The sequence below is a fragment of the Hyalella azteca genome, unplaced genomic scaffold (genome assembly GCF_000764305.2).
Source record: "Hyalella azteca isolate HAZT.00-mixed unplaced genomic scaffold, Hazt_2.0.2 contig10437, whole genome shotgun sequence".
NCBI classification, from domain to species: Eukaryota; Metazoa; Arthropoda; class Malacostraca; order Amphipoda; family Hyalellidae; genus Hyalella; species Hyalella azteca.
This window is the reverse complement of record NW_025940478.1, coordinates 6,011-32,779: the sequence shown is the minus strand read 5'-3', so window position 1 is coordinate 32,779 and position 26,769 is coordinate 6,011. Positions and strand designations below refer to the sequence as shown.

The 26,769-nt window shown below is 39.7% G+C and overlaps 3 protein-coding genes and 1 long non-coding RNA gene across 4 annotated transcripts; 2 read left to right on the top strand and 2 right to left on the bottom strand.

Annotated features, from left to right (window-relative positions):
- Positions 1 to 3,604: 3,604 nt before the first annotated feature.
- LOC108668555 lies at positions 3,605 to 3,896 on the bottom strand. The gene is made up of 2 exons (XR_001930605.2): positions 3,823 to 3,896; positions 3,605 to 3,694 (listed from the first exon to the last, which is right to left on the bottom strand). It is a non-coding gene; the product is annotated as an uncharacterized LOC108668555 (long non-coding RNA).
- Positions 3,897 to 4,918: 1,022 nt separating this feature from the next.
- Positions 4,919 to 7,042, top strand: LOC108668558. Its single transcript, XM_018155799.2, has 3 exons — positions 4,919 to 4,964; positions 5,956 to 6,176; positions 6,794 to 7,042. Coding segments are annotated over exons 1-3 (396 nt in total). The 5' UTR covers positions 4,919 to 4,962; the 3' UTR covers positions 6,967 to 7,042.
- Positions 7,043 to 8,418: 1,376 nt separating this feature from the next.
- LOC108668557 lies at positions 8,419 to 10,935 on the bottom strand. Its single transcript, XM_018155798.2, has 3 exons — positions 10,842 to 10,935; positions 9,775 to 10,010; positions 8,419 to 9,274 (listed from the first exon to the last, which is right to left on the bottom strand). Coding segments are annotated over exons 1-3 (399 nt in total). The 5' UTR covers positions 10,844 to 10,935; the 3' UTR covers positions 8,419 to 9,113.
- Positions 10,936 to 12,905: 1,970 nt separating this feature from the next.
- Positions 12,906 to 17,250, top strand: LOC108668551. Its single transcript, XM_018155793.2, has 3 exons — positions 12,906 to 12,988; positions 15,588 to 15,823; positions 16,392 to 17,250. Coding segments are annotated over exons 1-3 (399 nt in total). The 5' UTR covers positions 12,906 to 12,986; the 3' UTR covers positions 16,553 to 17,250.
- Positions 17,251 to 26,769: the final 9,519 nt, after the last annotated feature.

Below are 26,769 nucleotides of genomic sequence, written 5' to 3'. Positions count from 1 at the left end.
AATTGGGGAAATTCCTGCGATTTCCTTGAATCAGGCATGAGGAATAATACTTCTGGCAATTCTGAAGTACCCAACTGTAAATATGTAAATGTCAGTGACTGTATCATCAAAATCTGTAAAATATTTTTAAAATAGATTTGTCGATGTAGAAAATTAAGACCTTCTCAATTACAGTGTAGGATGCATTCAAAATATATTGCTGGTTAGATATGAAAAATGGGCTCGTAAAAAATTTATGTGTGTTGGTAAGCCAAATTGGAAGCTTATTACAAATCCGGTGATGCAAGGGGCAGTTAAATAAGCTTACGAGTCGCCGAAAGTCAACGCAAGCCGACTCATCTTCTTTGATATTCCTTCCCAAATTAGATGATCACTCCACTTATAGTAATCAGGCAGTGAAATCTCTGAAAGCGGCGCGATGTCTCCGTCAGCGCACCATTGAGAGTTTCTTTAAGCTATATCCACCAAACACAGACGAGCAATCGGCCGCTACGTGTAGTTAGACTGCTACGTGTACTTAGACGCAACGTGAATTTAAGCGAGTTGTGATAACATGGCCCCAGAACGTGAGCAGCAGGTTTCTTTCATAAGATAGCAGTGCGTTATGAAACGGCTTAGACTGTCAGGTCTTAGACGACGGAAGACGGGAACGGATGTGGTGGTAAAAATAAATGGCCAATGGCTTGCTACGATCGTACACATCGAGGGTCCAATAATTGGGACTCTGATCATGACGGTTACACTACGGCTGGAGGAGCTTATGTAGAGGGATGTTGACTACGAGGCGCACCCTGTATTGACCGATACACTCAAGAATGTAGTTAGATTCATTGAGTTTGTTCAAAAAAAAACGATGTCTCCTTTCAGTCCAACAAATATGAATGCTAAATAGATTCCAGTATGACCAAAATAAAGTTACTAGCTAAAGGAATATTTATTTCAAGCATATTGCTTCTCGGATTAGCTCATATAATGATATAAGTCAAACTGACGAACTCATTTCATCCAGTGTAGGGTCGGTATTATGGGGTCTGTTTTAAAGACAGGAGCCGCCGTGCTGCTGCAATAAATCTTGCTATGGATCAAGTTTTTCCGGTTAGGCAAGAGCAAGAAAATATGCGTAAAGAATACTCGATGAAATATTTATAGAATTTTCTTAGCCTACCTACGGTTATCACGAAGATTATGTTGTTTTAATAAACATTAATAATTGTCACGTCTAAACCGAGCAGTGAGATAACCTTTGTTATTCTTTTGTACGGTCTTTTTTATTTCAATCTGGGACAAATCCATTAATGCTGCAACTCTTCTGTTAAGAAATCTAACTAAAGCATTTAACTGTAAAAAATTTGTCGCTAATAATACGCACTCCGGATAAGCACGCTTTAATCCTTAAATTATTTTTCTCTCTATTGCACTTCTGCGAGGCCTAACTTGGAAGTCTAAATTCGATATTCAGCAATAATTCATTAGTAAAACACATATATACATAACATGCTGTAGAACATTTAACCTCAGTTTTAAATTAATCACAATTTCACAGCGTTCATCGATCAGTACAGTTTGAGTAAAAAATTTTTATAGGCAAAAATAGTTTCCTATTGGTGCGGAACTGCAGCGCGAGCGACAGCACAATCATGCATGCAACCGTCTCTTGTACAAGGTCAGTCGCTCGCTGACTTCCAAGTGATTTCGATGAGTCTTGTGCTATCCATTCCTTTTTTGTGCTAACGTGCAAACTTCTTAACCATATCATCGTTAACATCATCTACAAAGTAGATACACGTGTTTGAATTTTGAATTCATTGTTTATTGCAATGTATGAGCAAAAAGAAAAAAACTGTTGAGAAGATGTATATTTGTTCAGTTCAGCCTGGACATTCATTATTACCTTACTTCTAACCATTCCTAAACCCACCCTCCTAAACCGAGGCAAACATCAATCACTGCCGAAGTACACCATCATGCAATGCTTGCCTACAATTACATCAACCCCCTTAACCCGAACCCTTATCGCTGCATCAAAAACAGGCACTCTCGATTATCTTACTGGACATACAATTGACGTTATATTGCGGAGGTTCCTCCGGCGATAAGTATTACGAGTTGCTTTAGCAACGTTTAGTTCGAACACTGTTGGCTCTATGGTTTTTATATTCAAGTGTAGATCACACGTATTCGTTTCTTAATAATTCTATTCAAACCGCGGGTCCGGAAGATTTGAAATAAGGATACCCTCCACCTCTCAATTCACTGTCCGCCTAGTGCCAAAATTAATGAACATTCAACTCTAGACATATCAATTGAAAAGCAGAGGATTGAGTGTGATAGGAGCACTTGTGGGGACAAGTGACAAATCTCTGGCAAGGAAATGTCAGCCCTTCTCCACTGGGTGACTCATCATCAGACTAATTAATGCAAGAAATTTACATAATTTACTTATAAACATCTTCTCACCACGTGCGATGATTTGATTATCGATGCCAGATTTCCAGGAAATCTAATGAAGTAACGTCCTTGAGGGATTGTAAGATATCCGTAAATATGAAAGTTTTCAGTTATGTAAAGTCACAGTTGCATGTACGAGTATTATAATATGATGAAAAAATGAAATCTTTGGATTTTTTTGCAAGCTTTGTAATGTTTTGATAACATTAACATTTCAGATGGAAAACAACACATTTTTTGAACGAAATTTTACAATATTTCCACATAGAAGACGTTGTTAATCTTGCTCATATTCATGGAATAACTGCATTAAGCATTTAAACGTTGAACGCGAATACAATACATGTAAATGATTTGTTGGAAAAATACGAGTTTATTCGGCATTCCTTCTAGGTAGCACTCATTACCTGTGTAAGCCTTTTTTGCGCTCTCTGAAAAATCACACGCATTACTCTTTTCTAGTACAAAAAATAACGCAGAGATGCCGATAAAGGAAACGATCGAGAGCCAGACGGCACTAACGAACCTCCTACCGATCGATCATTTGCCACTTTTGATGATTATGAGTGGCATTAAGGGGAGACTACTCTCAAAATCGAAGAAACTTCGTTTTTTTGTGTTTTTTATCTCATTTGTAGAAAGAGCTATAACAAATTGAAAGCAAAAAAGCGTGAGCAAATAGCTGTCATCCTTTTTTGTGAGGCCGTTTTGAACATAGATAAAATGAACATTTTGTAACCATTATTTCTAGAGATTAATTTAAATAAATCTGGATTGATATATCATTATTCAAGTTAATTAACCTTTTTTTTATTTCGTTATGTAGCTGCGAAGACGCATCGATCACATCCAATTTTATGCATGTGCGTGTTCTCTTTTTTTGCTTTAGGCAGTTTTAAACTTTTATTAAATAACAGTTATATAACAATAATTAAAAATTTGTATTTAAAAATTGTATTTATACATCGTTATTTGCGTTAATTGCGATGTGCACTATTTTAAAGCTGCAAACGAGACGCGTCCAATGAAGCAAATACCATTGATGTACATGCAATACTTTTTACGGATGGCCATTCTTAACTTTTATGAAAATACCATATTATATAATTAAATATATCAGAAAAATCCCATTTTGTAAGGAATTTATACGAATATAACAGCTAATAATTTTTATTGAACTAGAAACGAATGAAACTTGGACATCAGTGCAGTCTGTCAAGAACTGTAGAGGCTGATGTTCACGAAACTGAAATTAGAGACAAAAGATCTAAATTAAAATAATGTAGGAATACTTGAAATGACTTTTAAACTTATATTCAGCAATTCCAATTCAACGGCACAAGATATGACAGTAACGCAGTTTCCACTTCTAACCTTAAATTAAACAAAGTACAATGCAGAACAGGTAGTGTGCACTGGCAGCACCGGAGGCAAGAAGCGAGATGACACACGAGAACGGACTCCGGAACGTTTTCTCTTATAAAGATATGGCGAATTTTTGGGTATTGTCTTCGCTTTTAAATTCCTGCTTAACTTGTGATTCAAGCAAACAAGTGATTTTAATACTATTTTTTAATCAATTTGACTTATTTGGCTCCCTTGTACAATTAAAATTCACAAAATAAGCCATCTTAAAAATCTATCGCCTCCTATGTTTTCAAGCTACATCATTGAAAGACGTATTATTCGATTCGTAAAGGCCATATCGAGCGACTCTGGAAGCCTTTTTTTTCTGATTCGAACATGCATGGTTTGGATTATATATTGAAAACACTAAAAGAGGAGGGGGGGATGGGGTTGAATGAATTTGTTGGGTCGAAATGAAACTGAAAAGTCATACAAAAAAATCGAAAAAATGGCTTCAAAGAGTCTATAGAGTGTCTTCTTACCAATCGAATAACATTTTTCTTCGATATTGAAGCACGTAAAATGAAGGAGGAGATTAATTATAGGACCCTTTATTTTGCCGTGTTATAGGTATTTTACGTTTTCTTTCAATTTTTCAAAAAAAAATCATATGAGCAAAATGTTTTTCTTTAAATGATATACATTTGCATTTGAAGTTTCAGAAGACTCGGCCATTTAGTTTAGGAGATAATTCAGATGGAAGAGTCACCTGTAGTGCTCCAGGCTATAATGCCGTCGAAACAACGTCGATTGCGAGTTTATTTCGCTAAAACCACGTTCAATCAATGTTATTTCAACATCAGAAGCCAAGTGGGAGAGCTCACATTTGGCTGCTGTATCCCATGTAATAGAAAGAAAGTAGCTAGCGAAGTTAGGCGCGGAAATGCCAATCTCGCAGTCTACCGTACCTAATAGTATGCAAGACACGAAGTTAGATGAGTAAAGGTTGAGTTACTTACGTAAGTAAGCTGCTTCTTACTGCTTCAGGATTCACATTCAAGGCATGAAGCAGGAAGTGGTTTGCAAAATTGAAAGGCCTGTAATGCTATATAAGAGATTTTTTTGAGAAGTCTTATACATTTTGCAGTCCAGCTTCAGCGAAAGAAGATGTGAGTAACCACCAGTGTATTATTTTCTCAGAGACTATTCAACCGTTTTGATATAAGGTACTAGAATTAATCATATTTTTGTTCGTTTCAATCGCTTAAATTTGAGTAACTCTCACTTCATAGATCCTACCAAAGTATGCGGCATGCTTCAAGAAAAAGTAATGTGTCGTATAGGAATTACTTCATGTATAATTATTCATACAATTCGTGCTGAAAAAACCTAGGATGCACTTACGATTTAATTCAGAGCACAAAACAAATCTGAGTACACGGCAATTTCAGAGCGATTTGGAGTAGTGGAAGTTAAATCATAAATTCTGTTTACCTAAGCAAACAATTAATTAAAAAAGGGTTGAGCTCAAAGATTTCTATTTGAACTTACACATTCAATATTCAAGCTTTACCTTGTCATTTGTAGAGGCTCACACAAGAGCAATGACTCGCGTATAAAATGTTAAGTTTTGTAGCACCTGACTGATTTAACGGATATATCAGAGTCTGCAGCCATTTAATTTTGAACAGTTCTGTAAAATAGGCTTTTATAAAATGTTGTACCAATTCCATCTTCTCAAAATATGAATTTTGCTTACAGACTTTCGCTCCTTCTCAACGGTTTTCATAACATATATTCGAAATATTTTGACCATACCTTCCAGTATCCACTGGTCTTCTTATTATTTGGCCATTCTTATTGAAGTAATACTATTCTAAGTGGGAGTTTTAAATTCAAAATGCTTCGCCACACTCAAGAGACATTTTAACTTTTACCAGGCACATCCCGAAATTCGAAATGCATCACCCAATCACTTTATCAGCTTGTCCTTGACATATAGCGAAAATTTAAAACGCTACACTCCAATTAATGGATAAATTTTGCCAAGCATATCGCAAATATTCGAAATGCTTTACCCAAATTAATTTATAGATTTTCGCCAATCATATAGCAAAAATTAGAAATGTTTCGCCCAATTATTCGATCAACTTATACCAGGAATATCGTGGTGCTATTTATTGCGGTGGGCCTATGCCAGGCGGTGGCTCAAACCACAAGAAAACCCGGTCTGAACGACCTGCCCGACGATGTATCGCTGCTCGACCTCAACACCACACACATCGACTACTTCCTTGCCGACCAGCCCGACGTCGAGCTCTTCACCGAGTGCTTCCTCGACCTCAAGTCATGCACTTCAAAGCCTGCACGCAGCCTCATCAGTAAGAATGAGTGCATTCAAGAAAAACTAGAATTAAGTCAGAACTAAAGCAGGTATGACTTAACCAAAATTGGCGCTACAAAATGACTTTATTTGTGCATTTTAAGTAACCACGCCCAAGCGCGCAATCATATCAGTAAGAATACGTTGCTGTGTAAAAATAGTTATACTGTGCCTTATATACGTGCGATTGGACACGTAAGTTTCATTGTGAAATGGTCTTCCGTCATTAACAGCATGGAGGCTAATAAAATAAATTGATGCTAAGAACAGTAGTAAGTCCTTTCATAAGAATCAAAAGCGCAGTTTTAGGAGAAAATATGAGCGATACCTAGGTTTATAAAGTAAACTTTAGGTCTAGGTCTAACCTTTAAAATATTTAGATCATCAGACAAAATTTAGTTGTATCTTTAATGATAATTCACAGTATCTTCACATCTATGTTTTCCTTTGCAAGTATTTACTGATCCAAGACAATTTTCTCATTGTTAATATTATACATCGTTAATATATTGTTAATATTATAAATCATTGTTAATATACTACATCGTTGAGAATTAGTCGGTATGCTGATTGAAAAATCTGGATTTTCACAGAAACTTAGCTCTTTCTCCACAGAAGAGATTCTGAAGCTCGGGTATCAGGGCCACTGCTCGAAGTGCAACGCGGTGGAGCAGGAGCACATGCACGCCATCGTGTACCACTTCATCAAGGAGTACAGCACCAAGTACTCGTCGTACTGGCGCCGAGTGCTACCCAGACTGGGATACCTCTTGTATGAATCAGATTGATCAACATTTCTATCGAGCAAAATCATGAACGCACGTATGTTTAGACGTGAAATTTAACACGATAATCAACGAAGAACTTTGACTACTTAATTAAAACTTCCTTTTATTTGACCTCCGAGACTGTGAAAATACTTTGAATGCTTGCAGTGAGAAATGAATATTAATTTATGCACGATATATGAAAAGTAAAAAGTTATTTGAGGTTAACACGAGATGAGTAAAGGGCCTCGTCGCGTACATGCATGGACTGCCACACTTTAGCGCTCATATTTATTCAGCGTCAGTTTCTCTAGTGGCCGGGCTAAAGCATTATCTGAAAAATATTTTACAAAAAGAAAAAATTTCAGTTTCAGATCATGTATGGATAGTAGAACATAATATAAAATATATAAAATATAAAAAAAATATAAAAATATTGCTGAAGATAATGCTACTTTTTGCCGGTCGCTTGATGCAGACAGAACATTTTCACAAATCGTCGAGTTACTACATTGTATCTTACGGCTTTCATCTCGCTATTGCAACTACTCGCATCTGAGGTTCGCACACAAATCAAAGAGATGGTCGACGTCGATAATTTCTGTACCAAACTTTGACGACGTATGCTTAGTCAGGGGTGATGGGTTTCAAATCTATGGGTATCCGTACTCTTAACTCTGCTACAATACACACAAGTAGAACGGCCTACCTACATAAGTAGCTAGGCCGTCGTGGCGAAACGAATGTTCTATCGAAACACGAAACTTACCCCCTTGCTCATCCAACTCAGCACCTCTTTCTCAACACGAGTCTTGAAATATGAAACTGGATTCGCGCCTGTGAAAGTAAATTTCATTATAGGCTGCATCAGTAACTATTAAAATGATACGCCGCACTTCCGTTTGTACTTCAAGTATGATTGGTTCAATCTAATTCAGGCCGCGAATAATTTTCGAAGCTTCTGAAGTATTGAAGCTAGTACGAGGTCGAAGATGTCCGAAATTTCAGCACGAATCAGTGATCATTGAAGGCGTGCCCACTTCAGGATTTTCTTCACAGGTGTGAAAGAGCAGCATTGGACAACATTCGTTATTCCGCGAAGACCAAATAAAAAAGCAAAGTGAAGGAACTTTTGTCAATTTGAATGCACGTCATACCGCATGGAGAAATCATAGCGTCCGCCACATTTCCCATGCTCATCCGCACTGACCAGTACCAGCTGTGAGCCTTACCGGAGCTTATTAGTTACTATAGCTCTTTGCAATTGAAACAAGGCTTCAGAAAAAACCTATTATCACTTAGTCGGAAGCGTTACTATTCTAGCGCGTTTATATAGTCTCGGTTCATAGTTGCAAATGTTTGTCCAAGTTATTGACAGTTAGTTTCTGCAAGTTAGTTATGTTTAGGAAAGTCAGGCGTCACTATAGGAACTTTCGCTCTGACCCGCCCTGCAGCGCAAAAAGATAACACGAAGGCGTTCTATATCAACAATTTATAAAAATTCATCAACAATATGTCTTTCGGTGACTTATCACCGAAAGATTTAAAATTCGGTCAAGTCTTATAAATAGAAAAGAGATGGAAGCATTATCTACGAGTGCCATTTCATATGCGGTTATTTTCAAACAACCCACGAATATGCCAGAAGCTCTCGCGACCGCAGCAAGTCTATAATCATTACTTGATTAAACTTCAACATTCACAAAAAATCTTTCAAGAATCTTGGCTCTAACGCCAAGGTAAGGTAGAGATTACGATACAAGCCGAGACCAAGTTGCACCATTGGCGCCAGGATCCCTTCCAGTTCAAGTCTTCAAGCCGATACTTCACAGGCCTTTTACACAACTGAAACTATCAACAAGGTTGGAAGAAATTCTGGCCACATTTGGCACGTCTGTTTTTTTTCAGGACGCTTGTCGTGTTTGAATTTCAAGTTTATCCAACAATGTCGGGTAGAGGATCGTATCCATTACTGAACAAATCTCACGACTTCAACCACTTGACGGGCGAGGAGCTGGCCAAGCCTTCTACCTCCTAAAGCTCAAAGCCCCATTGACCAGATTCGCGTGTGATTCTAGTTGCCTGTGGTCGGCAATATCTTTTCTGAAATTCTTCAGCCTCGCCAGACTGAAGGCTCAGAGCTAAGAATCACATTCCAAGAGAAGACCTTACAGCAAGTTCCTGATAAAGGGTACAATTCGGCGCCATTCTGCCGGGTGTTTGCTCTGCATGCCAGAGATAGTGCGGCGCATGATAACGCTTATGTGCTGCTGCTGACGCGGGGAACAGCGGTGACACCGACCGCTCTTACCCAGACGATGCACTTGCCCTGAAACAGACAGAAGGGAATTGGAGGACCGACATTTCAGCATGGAGTCATTGACAAGCAATGAAGAGGCGTATATAACTACGGCAATGTTATTAGCGCAAGGGCTCCAAGATGGGCTGGATGGAAAACTATCAAGAATTGGGTAAACTTGAGGGGAACGTTAAGTACAATCTCAGCATTAGTATTGATTGGTATTCGATATACAAATTAAAGTTACGGTCTTTATGAAGTTCATTAATCTATGCCAATAACACTTTCGAAAGATCTGCAGGATACCCAGAAGGCGTTAGAATTGGTGTACATCGTGAACATTAACTGCATTGGGAGAGAGATTTACCAAGCCTTCAGCATTCTTGCTGTAGGCAAACCTGAACAAGGTACTGATGAATTATAGCCTCGTAACCGAAGTGGTGCGAAATGCGCTGGCATACCCCCAAGTATGATATAGGATAAAACATTTCAACTTCCAGTAAAGAGCCCAGCAACTATGTGTTACTCACGAGCGAAAGAGAGTGCCCCGCGAGACCGACACCGCGCCTCGTTCTCGAAACACTCGACGAGCTGCAGCACAGCGGCCCTATCGGCGAGCACCATGTCCACCGTCTGAGGTGTGATTGTGGCCAGATCCACGTCCTCCGGGAAGTCCTGGGGCACCATTATACTGCGAAACTGTCCTGCCACGGACCACAGGATCGCCAGCAATAGTATCACGATTGTAGCTGCAGCAAGTGTATTCCTGTAAAAAATGTTGCCCGTTATTTCATAGCATCAGTGAGGTATTTTCATAGCATCTTTGAAGTCTTTAGGTACCATGTGGCGAAACTGTCCAACCACCGTTGGCCAGGACCACTAGCACTAATATCAGTATAATAGTTGTGATGAGGAAGTTCCTGTAAGGTGATCCAGATTACCCGAGCAATAGGAGTTACAATTCAATAAATACCTCAGTGCTGACCCTATGTACGCATGTATACGAGAGTTTGCAATATTCAAGCTAAAGATTCACCACTTTCACTATCGGTTCACACCAAAGCTATGCAGTTGGAGTTAGACAAAGCAACTCCAGCGAAAACCCATTGAAAGACCAACACTGCTTAAAGTTCGCAGTTGTGCAGCATTTTGCTGCACTCGCCGGGTATATTTTAATATAAGTCCTGGCAGCAAAGTTCCCCGTCAGAAAGAGTGCAACGGTTTCATCCATCAGCATCTTCAATAAACTTCCGGTAATTAGAAGACAACGAGACTTGTTTGGATTTAAAACAAATATTAATGCCGATAATCTGACCGAAATGGGTAACTAGCCTGTCAGACCTTACTGTCCATCAGATGACGAGTCAGTCGTCCGTAAAAATCGCGATGGAAAATTAGAATTCTAGTGGTTTTAAACCAATTTACGTACATTTTTTATTAGATTAAGCCCTAACCTGCAAGCCCACAAGTAACGCCAATACCCTATATATTGAACAAACGTTAATAACTTAGAAGAATCTCTCCAAGTCCCAGACCAGTTTTTATCAGATCTCAACCCTAGGTCAAACCAATTCGTAATTCTCCCCGAGAAACTCACATTTTGATTAGTGCAGGACGGAATAGGACTAAAACTTAACAGATAAAAATGAAGCGTACGCAAATCCGGCGCGGCGCAGTTGTATGACCATGTAACGAATGTATCGTCTTATGTAGCCTAGGAATATTGCTTCTAGGGACAAGGTCTTGAAGAAAGTAGGAAGTGTACGCATATAATTTGTTTTTTCCTTGTGTATTAATTCGTACTTGTGGTTTTCAAGTGTTTCTGATCGCATTTTTTATGTAATGCTTGCAATCGTTATCCCAAAATGGTGCTTCCTAATAACCGGAACTAATATTCATTGAAGTTTTCATTAGGCTATAATTTTTTCATAAATGTCTTTGCGTGCGTTATCGCAACTACAGAATCGACATTTCTCCGAACTCGCCTGCCAACTCAAAAGCAAAACCTAGCTTTACGCGCAAATCGAAACAGTCAGAAGTCCTTCAATACTGAATGGATCTATTTGAAATCTGAAAATAAGTAGCTATTATCAATGCGCTGTTTTTTTGAAATTATTACAGATTTTTTACATCACTTCGTTTTCAATTAAAACAAAATTGCAACTGCATTCAACTATTCAGAAAGAATAACAATCACGTTTTCCATTGAGGAATTTTCAACAAAAATGAAAAAAGATTCGGAGTCTGAATAGAAAAAATTGTCCTTGATCGCATTAATGATGTTTAAAAATGACAGTCTTCAAGCTATCATCAATGAAGAGTCAGCCTACCTCTGAGTGTCCGATAACGCAGCAGAAGGAACAGGATTTTCATTGACTGCGTTTTCATGCATTGCAATTAATGATTCAAAAGTCGAAGCATCCGAATTCCTTAACGTTAGATATTTTTGTTAGATGAATGAGATTTGAAAATATTTATCATCTTAGAGTTTGGAAATTTTCGAAATTCTGTTGGTTTGCTGTTTCGAATCCATATTGAATAAGTACCGTTATTCGCTACTCACAGTTTTTGAAAGTGTACAGGCAGCGTTCAGGTGTGAGCTTAATAAAGAAGCTTAATCCTGTCAAGTCGAAATTTTAACATTAATTATGAAAAAATCCATGATATTACAACATTAACAACTGTTGACCCTCAAGTTATTACCATCTTCGAGGTACCAACGAGCATTTGCAACGGCTAATTTCATTAAATTCACGTTGGAATTGTGAAAAATTGCTTATGTGAGTGCCAAGGGACTGGATTGTATATTTGATTAACCTAGTCAGGGGTTTTGAGATCAAAGGCTGACCATCTCCAAAATTTTCTCCGACAATTGAGTCATGGCGTCACTCGTGAACAGTGCTTCACTCATTTAATGACATCAAAACGACTCCTAGACAAATCACAGCAGGAATAATGAAATAATTACAAAAATCAGACTCGCTTCTGTTTCGTTAAGAGATTCACGGCATCAAATAGGAATTTGCCGTTTCTAGAAAATAACTGGAGTAGATTGCAACAATCTCGGAATCATTTGAATCTTTTATCACCATTCACACCCACATGTGTAGGCACAATGACTGATGATGTTGCATGTCTTTTTTTAAGAACAGATTAAGGTTATACACTCATTTAATCAAACGTAAATTCGCAGCCTATTTGCCTAGGTACCTGGAAATTGAATGTGAGGCATCTTGAGTCTTTGGATAAAAGGCCTCCGGTTCTCAGGAATTAATTGAAAGGCTTAGATTCTTCAGGGTCCGTTTAAAAACAACGAATCTGACAGAGATTGCAAGATAATGAAGCTGTGGATGAGTTTAGTCAGTTTACTTGTAGCCGAGAATTACAGACTTGACTGCGGTAGTAACCGCAAGAATGTGGAACTAATTTTCCTCATGAGAGTACGTATTGATGATGACGATTGGATTTATGTAAAACGGGATTGAAATAAATTTAAAATTCACACATACGAAACTGTCGAAAACATAAAATGATTTTTTCAAACTTTTTCTAACCTCTTTACCAAATCGACAGATTTTTGTGAGTAGCCTAGATCTTTGACGTTAAAAGTAACGCGGAAGGAGCTCATCGCGAGCCTTTGTAGCAGGTTATATCACACACGACTCCACCGTGAGTTGGCTATAACTTGGACCCACCTATCAAACGTGCCTTCATTTGATATCTGCTCTTCGAAAATCTCACAATGTGAGTGTTGAGAGGAGTACTTTAGCGAGCGTAGTTAGCACCTTATTTATGGTACTTAGTTAAAGGAAATTGAATTGTCTGTATCGCAACGTACTTCTTGACATACTCTAGTACTTCATACATACTTCTTCTTTCTTGACGTACTTCTTGCCTGATGTGGCGACAGGCCACATCAGGCCTACACTTCAGAGCCGACGTCACTGTTATGTTATTGACTGCGTAATCGTGAAAACTGCGTCTAAAGTTTCGGTAGCGTTACGCTGTTTGAGTTTCGGAGATCCATGCCTGTGAAACTTGGATCAAAACGTTAGGAAAGATTCGGTAGCAAAAGTATCTTGTACTCTAGTTTGCGTTTAGTCAAAGTGAGGATAACGATTTCTATTTATTCAGTGTGCCTGCATGCTTTACTTATATTACCTAGGGCAGGTTCAGCTTTGTAGCCTGATATTGTGGTTGCCGTTAGTACTAATCAACTTCTACTGTTGACTTTAATAATCCTAATGCACATTTCTTCAACAGAACAATTCGAATGGGGAAGGTCTAGTTTCTTTACCTGTAACTACATAGGTGTAAGCTTTGACATTCCTCCCCCCTCCCCCCGGTGCTAATGAAAACTTCGTCTGCTATTATATAGTATTTAAGCCGTCGCCATGTCAGCTTTAGCTCTGTTTATTAATAACTGCCTTGAGGAGTTAGTTTCTCTGTATCTACTGTATTGAATCTTGCACTGCAAATAGTCTTCGCCGAAGCCTAACTTCCTATCTTGGATAACGATTGAACACTTGTATCCTTGCTCAGTTTAGCGCAGTGGTTCCCAAAGTGGGCGATATCGCCCCCCTATGGGCAGCGGAAAGATTTTGGGGGGCGATAATGAAGAAGAGGGCGGTAGGGGGCGATAGGGGTAAGTCAATGTCAGAAGTTCGAATGTTTGTTAGACGATTTGTACACACCACGTGCAGCACATGACTCCCAGCGATGGTTTTTTTCTGTTTTTTTTTTTTTTTAACCTAGGTTTCATGGGTTTATGTCTCGGACAAATTAACGGCTCGACTCGAGGCCGGTCTCACGGCCAATTTCCAAATTCAATGATCAGGGAATATCTCTCAAACTAATGAACTTAACTCGATGAAACATGGTACACATATTCAGTAGGACCTAACGTAATGTTTTGCTCGTGAAAATTGTTTGAATTTTGTCATCGTTTGTTTTTGCCATAGTTATATACGGGCCAAAATTCACAGTGATCATGTAATTTCTTCCAAACTACTGAACAGATTCGAGCAAAATTTTGAATTTACAGTCCTAACTAAAAATTTTAAGATCGTGCCTTCGTTCGCGAGTTTTTTTTTTTTTTCATTTCATTTTCATTCGTGATTTAAACAGCAATTTGTGCTTAAATTCGCAGTAATCAAGAAATTTTTTCCAACTACTGGACAGATTTGAACGAAACTCAGTATTTAAATACCTAACCTCAGCAACGGTGATGTTTACATTTTTTTCTTTTTGCCTTCGTTTGCGAGTTATATGGCTATACGTATACTGATTCTGATTTATAGAAGCCATCGATCGGCCGGTAGAAAAGCTGGTCGTTCCTACTATATCTGTATAACTCGCAAACGAAAGCAAAATGGAAAAATTGTCACGAGCTAAACATCACTGTTGAGAGGTTATGTATGTTTATACAAAGTTTTGTTGAAATCTATTCTGTATTTTAGAATAAATTTATTGATCGCCGCGAATTTAAGCGACAAATTGCCCGGCGATACGGGCCGAATATAAGGAAGTGTGAATTCAAGAATGACGGTGAAATGAAAAAAACTCGCAAACGAAGGTAAAATCGAAAAATAATTTATAAGCTAAAAAATCACAGCTTTGTAGTTAGGAATGTATATTCAAAATTTCGTTCAAATCTGTTCAATAGTTTGAAAGAAATTCTTTGATCAATGCGAATTTTGGCCTGTTTCACAATATACACGGAACTCACGAATGAAGGTGAAATTTAAAAAAATTTACGAGCTAAACATCACCGTTATGTTCTGATGAATGCTTGTTCAAAGTTTCATAGAGCTGCGTTCATTAGTTTGGGAAATATTACTTGATAATTGAATTTGGTGATTGGTCGTGAGACCGGCCACAGAGTCCGGCCGTAAATTCGCCTGCGAAGTCCTTGGCTTCTAGTGCTGAAACAGTTAAAACAGCTGAAAAACATATTGGTTCACTAAATGGGGTTCTATTTGTGAAATACACATTTGTGTTTAACCTTTATCTTTTAAAATTTCAGCATACTAAATTTCAAGAAAGTGGCGTATGTCTGTGGGGGGCGCTAGAAATTAATTAGGGAGCCAAAGGGGGCGCCAGCCTGAAAAAGTTTGGGAACCAATGGTTTAGCGGTATGGCACCCTGTGCAATAAACAAGCTAAAATTAAACTTGGCAATTCCACCAAGTAAGATTTATTACTAGTGTAACTATGCAACTACGGTCTATTTAGATATAGATCTGTTGTTGCTGCAATCTACTCGGAATTAATTTCTCGAAGCAAAGATATTATTGCTATAGTAGCCGCCACTGCTATGAAATAACGGGCAACATTTTTTACAGGAATACACTTGCCGCAACCACCATCGTGATACTAGTGCTGGCGATCCTGTGGTCCGTGGGAGGACAGTTCCGCAGTATAATGGTGCCCCAGGACTTCCCGGAGGACGTGGATCTGGCCACCATCACACCCCAGACGGTGGACATGGTGCTCGCCGACAGGGCCGCTGTGCTGCAGCTCGTAGAGTGCTTCGAGAACGAGGCGCGCTGTCGGTCTCGCGGTGCTCTTTCCTTCGCTCGTGAGTTACCCTTCTGAAAGATCAGATTCCCATTTCGGGTTGAAAGCACCGAATATGTAACTTGGAATTTCAGCAACCTGGTTCCCGCTGCTGTTGATTAGAATAGTCTCATTGAAACAGATTGGTGGTTCTGTTTGCAATACTTGTCATGATGCCAGGCAGTATTCCACCACTAAATGAAACTTTCCTGTGTTGAACCAAATTTTCATGCACTCTCACCGACAGCGCTCTAGATAGTCGTCAAGTGGACGTAAGTACTTGTGCTCTATTTTCTTGTCGATGATTCGTGAATTTTGCTTCAAACGCCGTCAATTATTGGCTCGTGAACATATACGATCTCGTAACTTTTTTTTTTGAAAAGTATAAGGACCTGAAGTGCCTCCGGGTTGACAAGGCATTGGCAGATTCATCGTCCCTGGTGCTACAGTCGGTTCTGTGGTTGGTTCGTGATCCTGCCTGACACATTTCACTTTCAAACGTTTGTTTTAATAGCTTCTAGTAAGGCTCTACTTGATATACGGCTAGCATTTTTCTAGACATTAAATTTCCGTTCGTACTCCTGTGGCAGGGCAAGTGCGTCGCCTGGGCAAGAGCGGCCGGTGTCACCGCTGTTCCCCGCGTCAGCAGCAGCACATCAGCGTCATCATGCGCCGCACTGTCTCCGGTATGCAGAGCAAACACCCGGCAGAATGGCGGAGGATTGTTCCCTACATCAGAAATTTGTTGTAAATTCGTGCACTGGATCAGAATTATGTATACTTTCATCAGCCGGATATGAAAGTGGGAGTTATCAGTCAAGCTAGCGGTCCACAATAGGATCCGAGTCTTTCGCCTCGCTCATAAAACGTCATTGACACGGGACTGTTGGTCAGCTTGACAAGAACATGCATTTGATTAGTGATCGCGAATGCATGAATGCTAGGAGTGCGGATACTTTCTGGATCAGCCCTGCTACCTCTGTTACGTACTGGAAACTTGCACTGTCAACAATTAATTGTTCTATATTCTTAGCTTCGCTTTTACCCAGGAGCAGCAGCTAGCTTCTGTGAGCCGTCAATTTGGTACTATATACTTATCGGGCAAGTTTTTAGTAGCTGGAGCTGCAGATATAATTCATACTGCACTTGTGCCTCGTCATAGAGCTACGTCCTGATGTCTGAATTTGGAATGTTATGTTCCCAGACTGTCCTGGTGTATGGTGAACGATCAACCTAATATTCTATCACTCTGCGATGGATCAGAACGTACGATTGAGTCGGAACATTGTTGCAGGCTGTGGATATACATTCTAGTTAAAAAAACTTGCAGTCCCGGGTCAACTTTTATATCTGTTAGTCTTATTACCATGACTTGACAGGCGGTAGAAGCTTTCTGCTGTCTGTCTCACATTAAACTGTTGATTTATTTTAATAAAACATGACAATCGCTTTCGAATTTCTCGTGGATCCTGCCTTGTGTGACTGTTAATGATCCTAGGAAATAGAAACCCCCACCGCTAAGGAATAACCTTGATTTGTATGAATCTGAAATTATAATTTTGGCTTAACTAGCTCACGCGTAATGGTGAATTACCCGGAAATTCTAGCTTTCGGTGAAAGTTAATCAGCGCTGCACGCCTACGTGCACAGTAGGGTGCTAATACTGTTGCGGTGCTAAAATCTTGTTCACGTGGATAAGCCAGGGCAGAACTCGCAAATAAGGGTTGTGAAGAGCAACTTTCCATAGGCGAGAGATTGGGCGCACAACATGGATGGAAAAGCCGAAACTCGAACATCTTCACGTCAACTTGCTCATCACAACAGGCGACCGTCCAGTTCCATGATCCTCCAGTGTTAACGTAAATTAGTTTTTCATACTCAAGTTCCAGGATTGTGGTCCAGATGAATTGGGTTCTTCAGGAAATGTTACTCAAACGCACTGCCTGCATTGTAGCTACGTGCTAGTGTAACGTCACATGGATTGATGGACGGTCCTCCACAGGGAACGCAGCCGTGCACCACCAATTTTGTGCACCAATAAGCCCTGAATCGAACGCCTTAGATCTCTCCGGACCTACACCAATCAGCCGTGCACCACTCGGCGTTGTCCTATTCCGGCCTTAACAACCACCTGCCGTGCACCACCAGGCCGCGGATCGAATATGACTTCCAGGCATCGTTAAATTATGTAATTTTACGTTCACCGGATCTCAATTTAGGTTTCAGATAGCATAATTCTGTTCCAAAATTTATCGACCCTCGACAAGTGGCCGTTCGACCGAGGGCTGGTTCGACCCACGGCCTAGATACGGACGGCTTGAAGTGTTGAAGGCTACGTTCCGGAAGGCAGGAATCATGATGGTCCATTACATCCAGGGCAGTGGTGGTCTTCGGCAGGCGACCCCGGTTCGACCCACGGCCTAGATACGGACGGCTTGAAGTGTTGAAGGCTACGTTCCGGAAGGCAGGAATCATGATGGTCCATTATATCCAGGGCAGTGGTGGTCTTTGGCAGGCGACCCCCTCCACATATTCAAAGTGAGCTGGCTCCTTGCGTCGGTTAAGGCATTGAAAATCATTTTCAAGAGTTAGCAGATAATGCTCTGAATATTATTGCTAGCTCCGTTTGAGTATAAAGTTGATACTACGGTGCCTCCAACTACACTTGGTTTACCTGCAGACAAGCTAACTAAAATTCCTAGATTTTCTAGTGCTTTCTGACAAGCAAACAAAAAGCACTAGATTAAAAGCACCACATGGAACTGATCCTGTACAGTTCCATGTACTGCTCTCTGGAAGCTGTTGATATTATGCGAATAATATTCAAATGTTTGGCTTCGAAACAAGCCCGTACTAGAATTAGGTCTCGCGTGACTATTCTCAGTACCTCTCCATCGGAAGGCAGTTGTGTATCCGCGAGCATACTATTTCCATTGCCGTGCATGATGACATGTAGAACTTAACGTGACTCAAGTTTGCTTTTATATTCACACAACGCATGAAAAGTTAAAAACGTATGCATTCAGATGTAGTGGAAGACTGAACCGCATTTCTGGCTTCGCCATTTGTAACAGTGAACCTGTGAACGTCAAAAATGTTGAGTGATTATCAGTTCTGACAGCTACTGGTATATTTCCCATAAGTTAGCTGTAAGAAGACGACTCATTTTTTCTTAATTCATGGTAAACCATGGTCGCTTCCTCCATTTGATGTCAAGCATTGATGTCGAGTCGTACACTTCGTCCCTGGACGAGCTCGTGAACTTAAATTGCCTTGCCCTCAGCTCACTTTTTCTAGCAGATGGCTGGCACCCAGGCTCATCTTGGCATTTGCAAGAGCGAAATTCTTCATCTCCCTAGTGTAATAATACCGAGATTCTTCATCTCCCTAGTGTAATGCTTACAGCACCCTAACGGGCAGTAGGATTATGATCGCAGGATCAGTATGAATTTGGTAGATTTTTCAGATTTAAATTTACCCATTTATTAGGGGCATTAATCCTACCTCCGATAACGCAGGTATGGCATTCGATATCAAGAACTTTAATAAGTTCGTGAATCAGTCTGATTTCAACGGCGTATTTCCATGTAGCTGGTAGTTATATATAGTCGTCCTGGCAGCTTACTAGCCAAACCCGTACGGGATTACTGAAGTTACGCGAGTTCAAAGAAAATATCATGCAGTCTTCACGTAATCTACCAAATGACTCTGGTCATGCGTAGTCAGTGTGGAGCTTCTAGTAATCGATAACATCAAGTAGGCGAAAGGATTACCATTCATCTTAGAAACAATTACTCAATTATCTCGGGATAAACGCCGACGAAGGTAGGAGTCTTACATCATCAGAGCAAATGGTCTAGATCACAGGATACCCAAATAATAGTTAAGGGCGGCGCATCAATGATTATAGGTGGCGATGGTAGATTATAAGTGGCGTAACAGTAGGTGGCCACATCTGCGAAAAATCTACTATACTACACTTATAAATCGAGAGGGTGGCGAGTAGAGGTGGCAGCCATCGATGAATTATTGATGATTTATAGGGTATAAATCATCGATTACGCACTGCGGGTGAACCTCTTGTAAGCCACCGATAACCGTTTGTCCAAACTGGGCAGTGCCAAATATCTCCATGAATTCGGTAGGCACTTGTGAACTTAATAGGAGCAAGGTGTTCACAAAATTTTCAAGCCAAATTGAAGCCACTGGGCATGTATTAGACTGCTCCAGGAATAAATCGTCCGAGGAATAATGGAAATTTTTGTTGAAAAAAGTGCAGTTTCCCAAAAGATGATAACGAATCCAATTTTTCATGCTCACCCAGTATATTGCGTAAATTTTTTGCGAATTTTGCGTATGCGCCAACTTGCTGTTCTTAATATATTGCGAGCAATTGAGACTAATTCATTGTATCGTTAAGTATAAATAGTTTAATCGATTCAATGAGTTTTATAATATTCTCATGTTGCCCCTTTTACCTAAATTCACTTTGACTTATAGTCGGCTGCGGCCTGGCCCCTTAATTCAAAGCGCAGCGAGTGATTAAATACATTCACATCTACACCTGTGGCCGGATTATCGAAACATCGCTAAGTACACGTAGCGACTTACGTGTGGCGTAAATGCTGCTATGATGACGTTACTCTAGCGGTGGTATTATCAAAACATTTGCGCGGGAAGCTACGTACAAGAAACAGAACATGGCTCTACGCCTGCTTGGAGGTGTGGTAAGTGGAGTTACGTACAAGTTTTGAGTGCGCCAAAGCAATATAAAACTATTGATTTACTTGCAACACGGTGAATTGTGATAGAATTTTGTCAACAATTTAATAAAGACATGATATTTGATCGTGCTAAACGGTGTTTTTGGAAAAGAAATTGAGTTAATGCCAGCTAATTCCTTTTCTTTTTTTGTGCTATAATTTGAGGTTCCAGGCTACGCTCGTTGCTAAGTAGGGCCGAACGCCTCCTAAGCCTGAAATCTTAAAAGCAAATTTTGATATTTATAACTAGGAGTTTTACGATCATTCACTGAAACAATATCTTCATGCCTTTTTGATTTAAAATTAAGTTGAGGTTGAAAAGCCAGCCATTTTTCAAGCCACGTACACAAATTCCTTTCTTTCTCCGCTGATATTTGAACTCCAACTCGCAAAATGTTCTAAATTTTAGGTGGCTCTCGAAAAAAAGTCCTATCCTCTAATTTTCAATGGGGATAATGTAATTTATTGCCTTGATTGCAAAAAATTACAATCAATGCGTTGTCTATGATATTTGGACAACGTCTCACTGACTTTTCTCCATATGCTCCCTAGTCAGTCAACGCAGATGCCGCTGACAAGGCACAACCTCCTTTCATCCACGCGTACTGCGCACTGAGTCGACAGGAGCTAGAATAGCAAATTCAAAGCCTCTGATTGGTCAGTTAGTTGGATGGTTTCGATAATACCTTTTCAGATCAGTCTTGCGTAAGACAGTTTTGTTAATGCCAAATTTTGACTGACTTACGCAATAGGTAACTTTTTGAACGTAAGTACGAAAAATTACGTGTACTTAGCGAAGTTTCCTTAATCTCTGTCCTGTTATGTTGGCTGGCGCGCGCTGGCGTTGAGTTTCTTTCCGATTAATCATTGCAAAGTCTGGCTTGAATTATCCTTTCCGTGTAATTTGCTTGTCCAAAAAGTATGCATAGTGATACGAGTGAAAATTCAGTTTTTTATCGCTGACTTATAATAGTTAAAATGAATTTATTAAATAGTTAAATGAATTTATTTCTGAGAAATTTGCTCATACTGTCAGATAATTAATATGAGTTTAAGTCTACATTTCTAATACAGTGGTCTCGGTATCTTTCCTATGCCAAAGATTATAGATTAGGCTATAGAGATAAATATTGACACGGAGTGGTGAAGGTATTTCACACCTTATATTTCAAAATCATCGGGTGGAAACAATTCCATATTTCACGCAGGAATATTCTTGGCGAAAATATTTCGAATCGAACCTCTGTCAAAATTGGTGTAATGTTTCCTTTATGAAACTTCGATGCTTGTCCCGTAGCCTTTATTCTGAACTGTACCATCCTCCATTTTGGACAAACAAAGTTTCTTTTTGCGCAGTTTACTTGTATATAGCAGCATGTTAAAATAAAATAGAACTATCTAATCATACCGTTGGTAGCATTAAAATCTCTCATTTAATTAAAAAATTTTTTGCTATACGTCAATTAAGTCACTTAAAATGCCTCAAGCGCCAAGTTCTCTCCGAAGGCTCAATGGTTGGGGCTTGGCTTCGCGCGCAGAAGATCGGAGTCAGATTCTTTAAGGCAAGAACTTTTCCTCAAGTCGATTCCTTACGAGGTATGTGTATAGTACTGTGATAATTGTACCTTCTGCGTACATATCTATCATTGTTACTTGTACTGCCATGGTTGATGTGTATTCGTAGTCTTCAGAAATTGTGATCGGATGAAGCAATATCAGTAAATGCAAATGAATCGGATTCAAAACTAAAGGAAACATTTTTATCGACTTCATTCTAGAGGTGCTATCGACGGCTCATTGATACGTTAGCGGTGCCAATAGGTAGTTATTGGTGGAAGAAGAGTTTTTCGGGTATAAGGTGGCCGTCGGCAGGTTATAGGTGGAACATAGGTGTGTCAGTGTCACGCTATCGATGCGCCATCAATCATTCACCCATAATGTCCACCAATAGCCACCAACAATCATCGATGCTCTACCAATAATTTTGTATTTCGGAAAAGCCTGAAACGCGCCCAACACTCACATGAGTTTAATGAATAATTTGGTTTTCGTACTCGCACTCAGGACCCCTCAGGGGGGACTTCTGACGGGTGTCTGTGCTCGTCAGAAGTCCTATGGGATTTCGCGTTCCTAGGGGGATTGTTCCTGAGCGCCCCACCGCTGAGCTCGCGGTGTCTGACTGTAGGTCTCAGTTGTGGGGTTAAGTTATTATGTAGGTAGGATTCCTTAAATTTCCCTTCTCTGTCTCTCTCGTGCGGGCGGCCGACGTCCCGTGTAAGCGACCTCTTGTTCGAGTGTCTTCGTTTCTGTTGCTTTTCACCTGCCCCTCCTTGTCACTTCGTCTCTTTGAAATGCTAACGCTGCTTCTTTCGAGCCAGCTTCAGCGGGCTGGACAATTGAGACCTTCCGACCCTTGTGGGTGATGAATAATTGAGACCTTCCACCTCTATGGTGATGTTGATCTTGACTTTCGGTGCGAGATAGCTAAATAGCTGAAGCGCTAGTAACTTTTGGCCACTAAACTAACTAACTCGCACTCAGGAGTAGACCAATACTTGTAAGACACTCAGTCGAACGCACAGTCCGACAATCCACCCACGATTGAGCACAATTTTTAAAACAATAAATCAATAGAACTACCTATAAAATATCGTCAGTTATTTTCAAAACACGTTATAAAACCCAAAAAAATAAATAGGAGGAACTGATAAATTTGGAAAAAAATCCTGAAAAAAATTGGGTGAGAAGAAACGGCCGCTATTCCGTTACTCAGCGTAGGAGTCAACTGTTGAACACCGGAAAACTAACTGGCAAAAACTTCATGTCACTGTCAAACTAAATAAAATTAGAAATTCATAAATGCAATAAAATTCTTAAAGTTAATGTCACATCATTTAATTTACTATAAGATAAATTCAACAGCGTGCTCTCTCGAAAGCTGGCCTTTCGTAGGCTGAGATTAAGAAAATACTTGCTAATAAGTAGTATCTCTTTTTGCAGTTAGTAGGTTATCAACAAAACGAAGGTAAATCAAAAATTTACTATAATATGCAAGTTCTTAAACTCTGGATAGTACGCCATATCTAGTATACTTTTTTCTGAACGCGATATTCAGTAGTTCTCCGCGAAAAGTATTATTTTAGCTCCGCGAAAAGTACAAATTCGATTGTTGGCCGATCAGTGTTTGCATGCGGAGGCTCGAGATAAGCTTTCAGCGTACACCCCATGCTCAGATGCGGAGCTTTTGTGCAGCGATGCCTGAGCAGAAGACACAGGAAGAAAATGAGTGCAGAGTCCATTTATGTGCCTTGGTTAACCACACCATTGCTCAAAGACAAGTTTTCATATTACTGAAGAAGATGGGCTAATGTGATTTTTTAAACACCGAGTACGTTTTTCTTCACACTCCAAGTAGATTTCTAACAATTATGTCGACGAATATAACGTAGGAAAAACGTTTTTTGGGACTGAAATCTACTGCATTTGTACTAACTGGATTTCACTCTGATTTTCTATTACGGAACGACAGACTGATTCAAGAATTGAATTGCCAATTCGGCACTAGCGCAATAATAATTATGAATTTGGTACTCGCACAATTACAACAAGTTATGAATTTTTGTGATAAGCTATATGCTACTACTACTTTTCAAGTTTCAAACACAATAAAATTTAGATTCAAAATTTAAATTCAACCCATGTTAAAACAATGGTTTCTTTTATAAAACGAAGAGAATTATGCTAACGACTGACAATTTTCCTCATTCATGAATGAGGTAATTTGGTGATTTGATTTGATGATCAATAATTGACATGCTATATTAAGATTCTAACAATCATAACAATCATACGACGTCGAATTTTGCTCAATACAAGTTAGTGAGAACAGCCTTGACAGAGATAAACCCTGACTTAAATTCTCATGATTTTAAGCAACTTGAAATCCCGAGACTAGACAATTCCCTAATTCGAAATGAAACCCCTGCTTGTTTTTCAAATGCATCGCCAGCAAACAATTAATCGAAGTTGAACCGTATATAAAGACACTTGTTGTGAGCGAGCTAAAAGCTGGACCGGTAAAAGGTTCTCATTCGTCAAGGTTTAGAGGGCAATTACGAATGACAGGTGGACAGATGTTTTTTTGCCGTAATTGGCCGTTAATGCAATCACAGCCGCCGAGAGAGAGAGAGAGAGACAAGAGCGTTTCCGGCGCAATCAATTGAATAGGCGGCACTCGGCGGCACAGTCGATTGCAATCCACGCATGGAAGAAACATCTTCGAATTTAGATAAATTTTACAATAATATAAAAGTCTGTTCGCTTATTGGAGAAACGCAAATTTTAAAAAATGTGTGCCCAATCTATGTTCTTAATTATTTAAAACGTTCATTGTCATTAGCGACAACGTTCGGACGATTCAAATCAAAGCTTATAATGAAGAACTGTGAGTATTTTTCCCATCGCCGCACTTGAAAAAGAACGCCTAGCGAAATTGAAGGTTATCGATTGAATAATAATCCTATTAAAAATCACAATAATTTAAGAATTGGTATCTCATCCCTTTCAACTGTACAATATTACCAGAAAAATGGCAAAGATTCGAGATAAGAAACTCTCTGAGAGGCTAAGGTGCTCACTCTTCAAAACCAATTACGAAGATTGAAACGATTTTTAAATTGTAAATTTCATGAACTAGTAAGCTAGAAGCAGTGAACATTTCTTTAGGATAAATTGCAGTTGATTCATGCATTCATGATTCACACATTCGTTAAGATTTGATACACATGTCAATTGTCGAAAAAAAAATATTTCTGGGTTCCCACTTTTCTAAAAGTAACATTTAGTTCAATATATATCAGTTTTAAATTGTATACGTTTGTATTACGCAGTATATATAACTGCACGACAGTAGGCTCCTCTGCCTAACTCTACCACTCTGGGGTTGACTGTAGATATACTATGCGTATATAGGATTCATTCAGTTCAACACGAGGCTCGATTTTGCATAGAGCAAGAGCGGCACGATGCGTCACGATAAAAGTTGATACTTCATAAATATTTAGTGGTGAAGTTCACCAGGTCAACATCTCGGCACGACTGCACCAGTAGTTGAACAGAGGTAGGGACTGCTGCTTCAGTATTAAAACTTTTGAACGTACTAATTAAGGTATTCAGAATAATACAAAGCTGCTTAATGAAGGGAGCAGCTCTGAAGAGTCGAGCGTGAATAAATGACGCGTGGTTTTGACTGGACGCGTGGTTTTGACTGGACGCGTGGTTTTGACTGGACGCGTGGTTTTGACTGGACGCGTGGTTTTGACTCTGTCTCTTATACACATCTAGATGTGTATAAGAGACAGGTTTTTGACTTGACGCGTGGTTTTGACTTGACGCGTGGTTTTGACTTGACGTGTGGTTTTGACTTGACGCGTGGTTTTGACTCTGTCTCTTATACACATCTAGATGTGTATAAGAGACAGGTTTTGACTTGACGCCTGGTTTGGACTTGACGCGTGGTTTGGACTTGACGCGTAGTTTGGACTTGACGCGTAGTTTGGACTCTGTCTCTTATACACATCTAGATGTGTATAAGAGACAGGGTTTGGACTTGATGAGTGGTTTGGACTTGACGCGTGATTTTGACTTGACGCGTGATTTTGACTTGACGCGTGGTTTTGACTTGACGCGTGGTTTTGACTTGACGCGTGGTTTTTGATGAGTGGTTTGGACTTGATGAGTGATTTTGACTTGACGCATGATTTTGACTTGACGCGTGATTTTGACTCTGTCTCTTATACACATCTAGATGTGTATAAGAGACAGGGTTAGAGTCGTTCCATGCCAGACACTGTATGACCCTCAGTATACACGACATATGTAAGAGCGTACCTGAGTCCTGGTTAGAGTCGTTTTCAGCAATCCTGGTGTTGGTGACGTCCTTGTGGGACGCCAGGAAGAGAACGACTTCGCCCTTCTCATTCCTGATAGGAACGATGTCGAGTAGACACCAGAACGCAGTGCCTGTCAACGTAACGGATGTCAATCTTCACTGGGGATTACAGCAAAATATGTCATGGATGTTGAAATTCATAATAGCGTATTTCGTTGAAGTATGAAGGGAAAACACCACGTTCTCAGCAGTAAAATCAGTACAAGTTGTAATTTTCGAGAGTTTTGCAGACTTGCCTCGGGTCTTGTACTCTTT

What these genes read in the sequence shown, in the direction of transcription:
- LOC108668558 (XM_018155799.2), top strand. An exon ending in GCCTGCACGCAGCCTCATCA is followed by an intron (nt 6,177 to 6,793) that starts GTAAGAATGAGT and finishes CTTTCTCCACAG; the next exon opens with AAGAGATTCTGAAGCTCGGG.
- LOC108668557 (XM_018155798.2), bottom strand. An exon ending in CGGGGCACTCTCTTTCGCTC is followed by an intron (nt 9,275 to 9,774) that starts GTGAGTAACACA and finishes TGTCTGTTTCAG; the next exon opens with GGCAAGTGCATCGTCTGGGT.
- LOC108668551 (XM_018155793.2), top strand. An exon ending in CGGTGCTCTTTCCTTCGCTC is followed by an intron (nt 15,824 to 16,391) that starts GTGAGTTACCCT and finishes CTCCTGTGGCAG; the next exon opens with GGCAAGTGCGTCGCCTGGGC.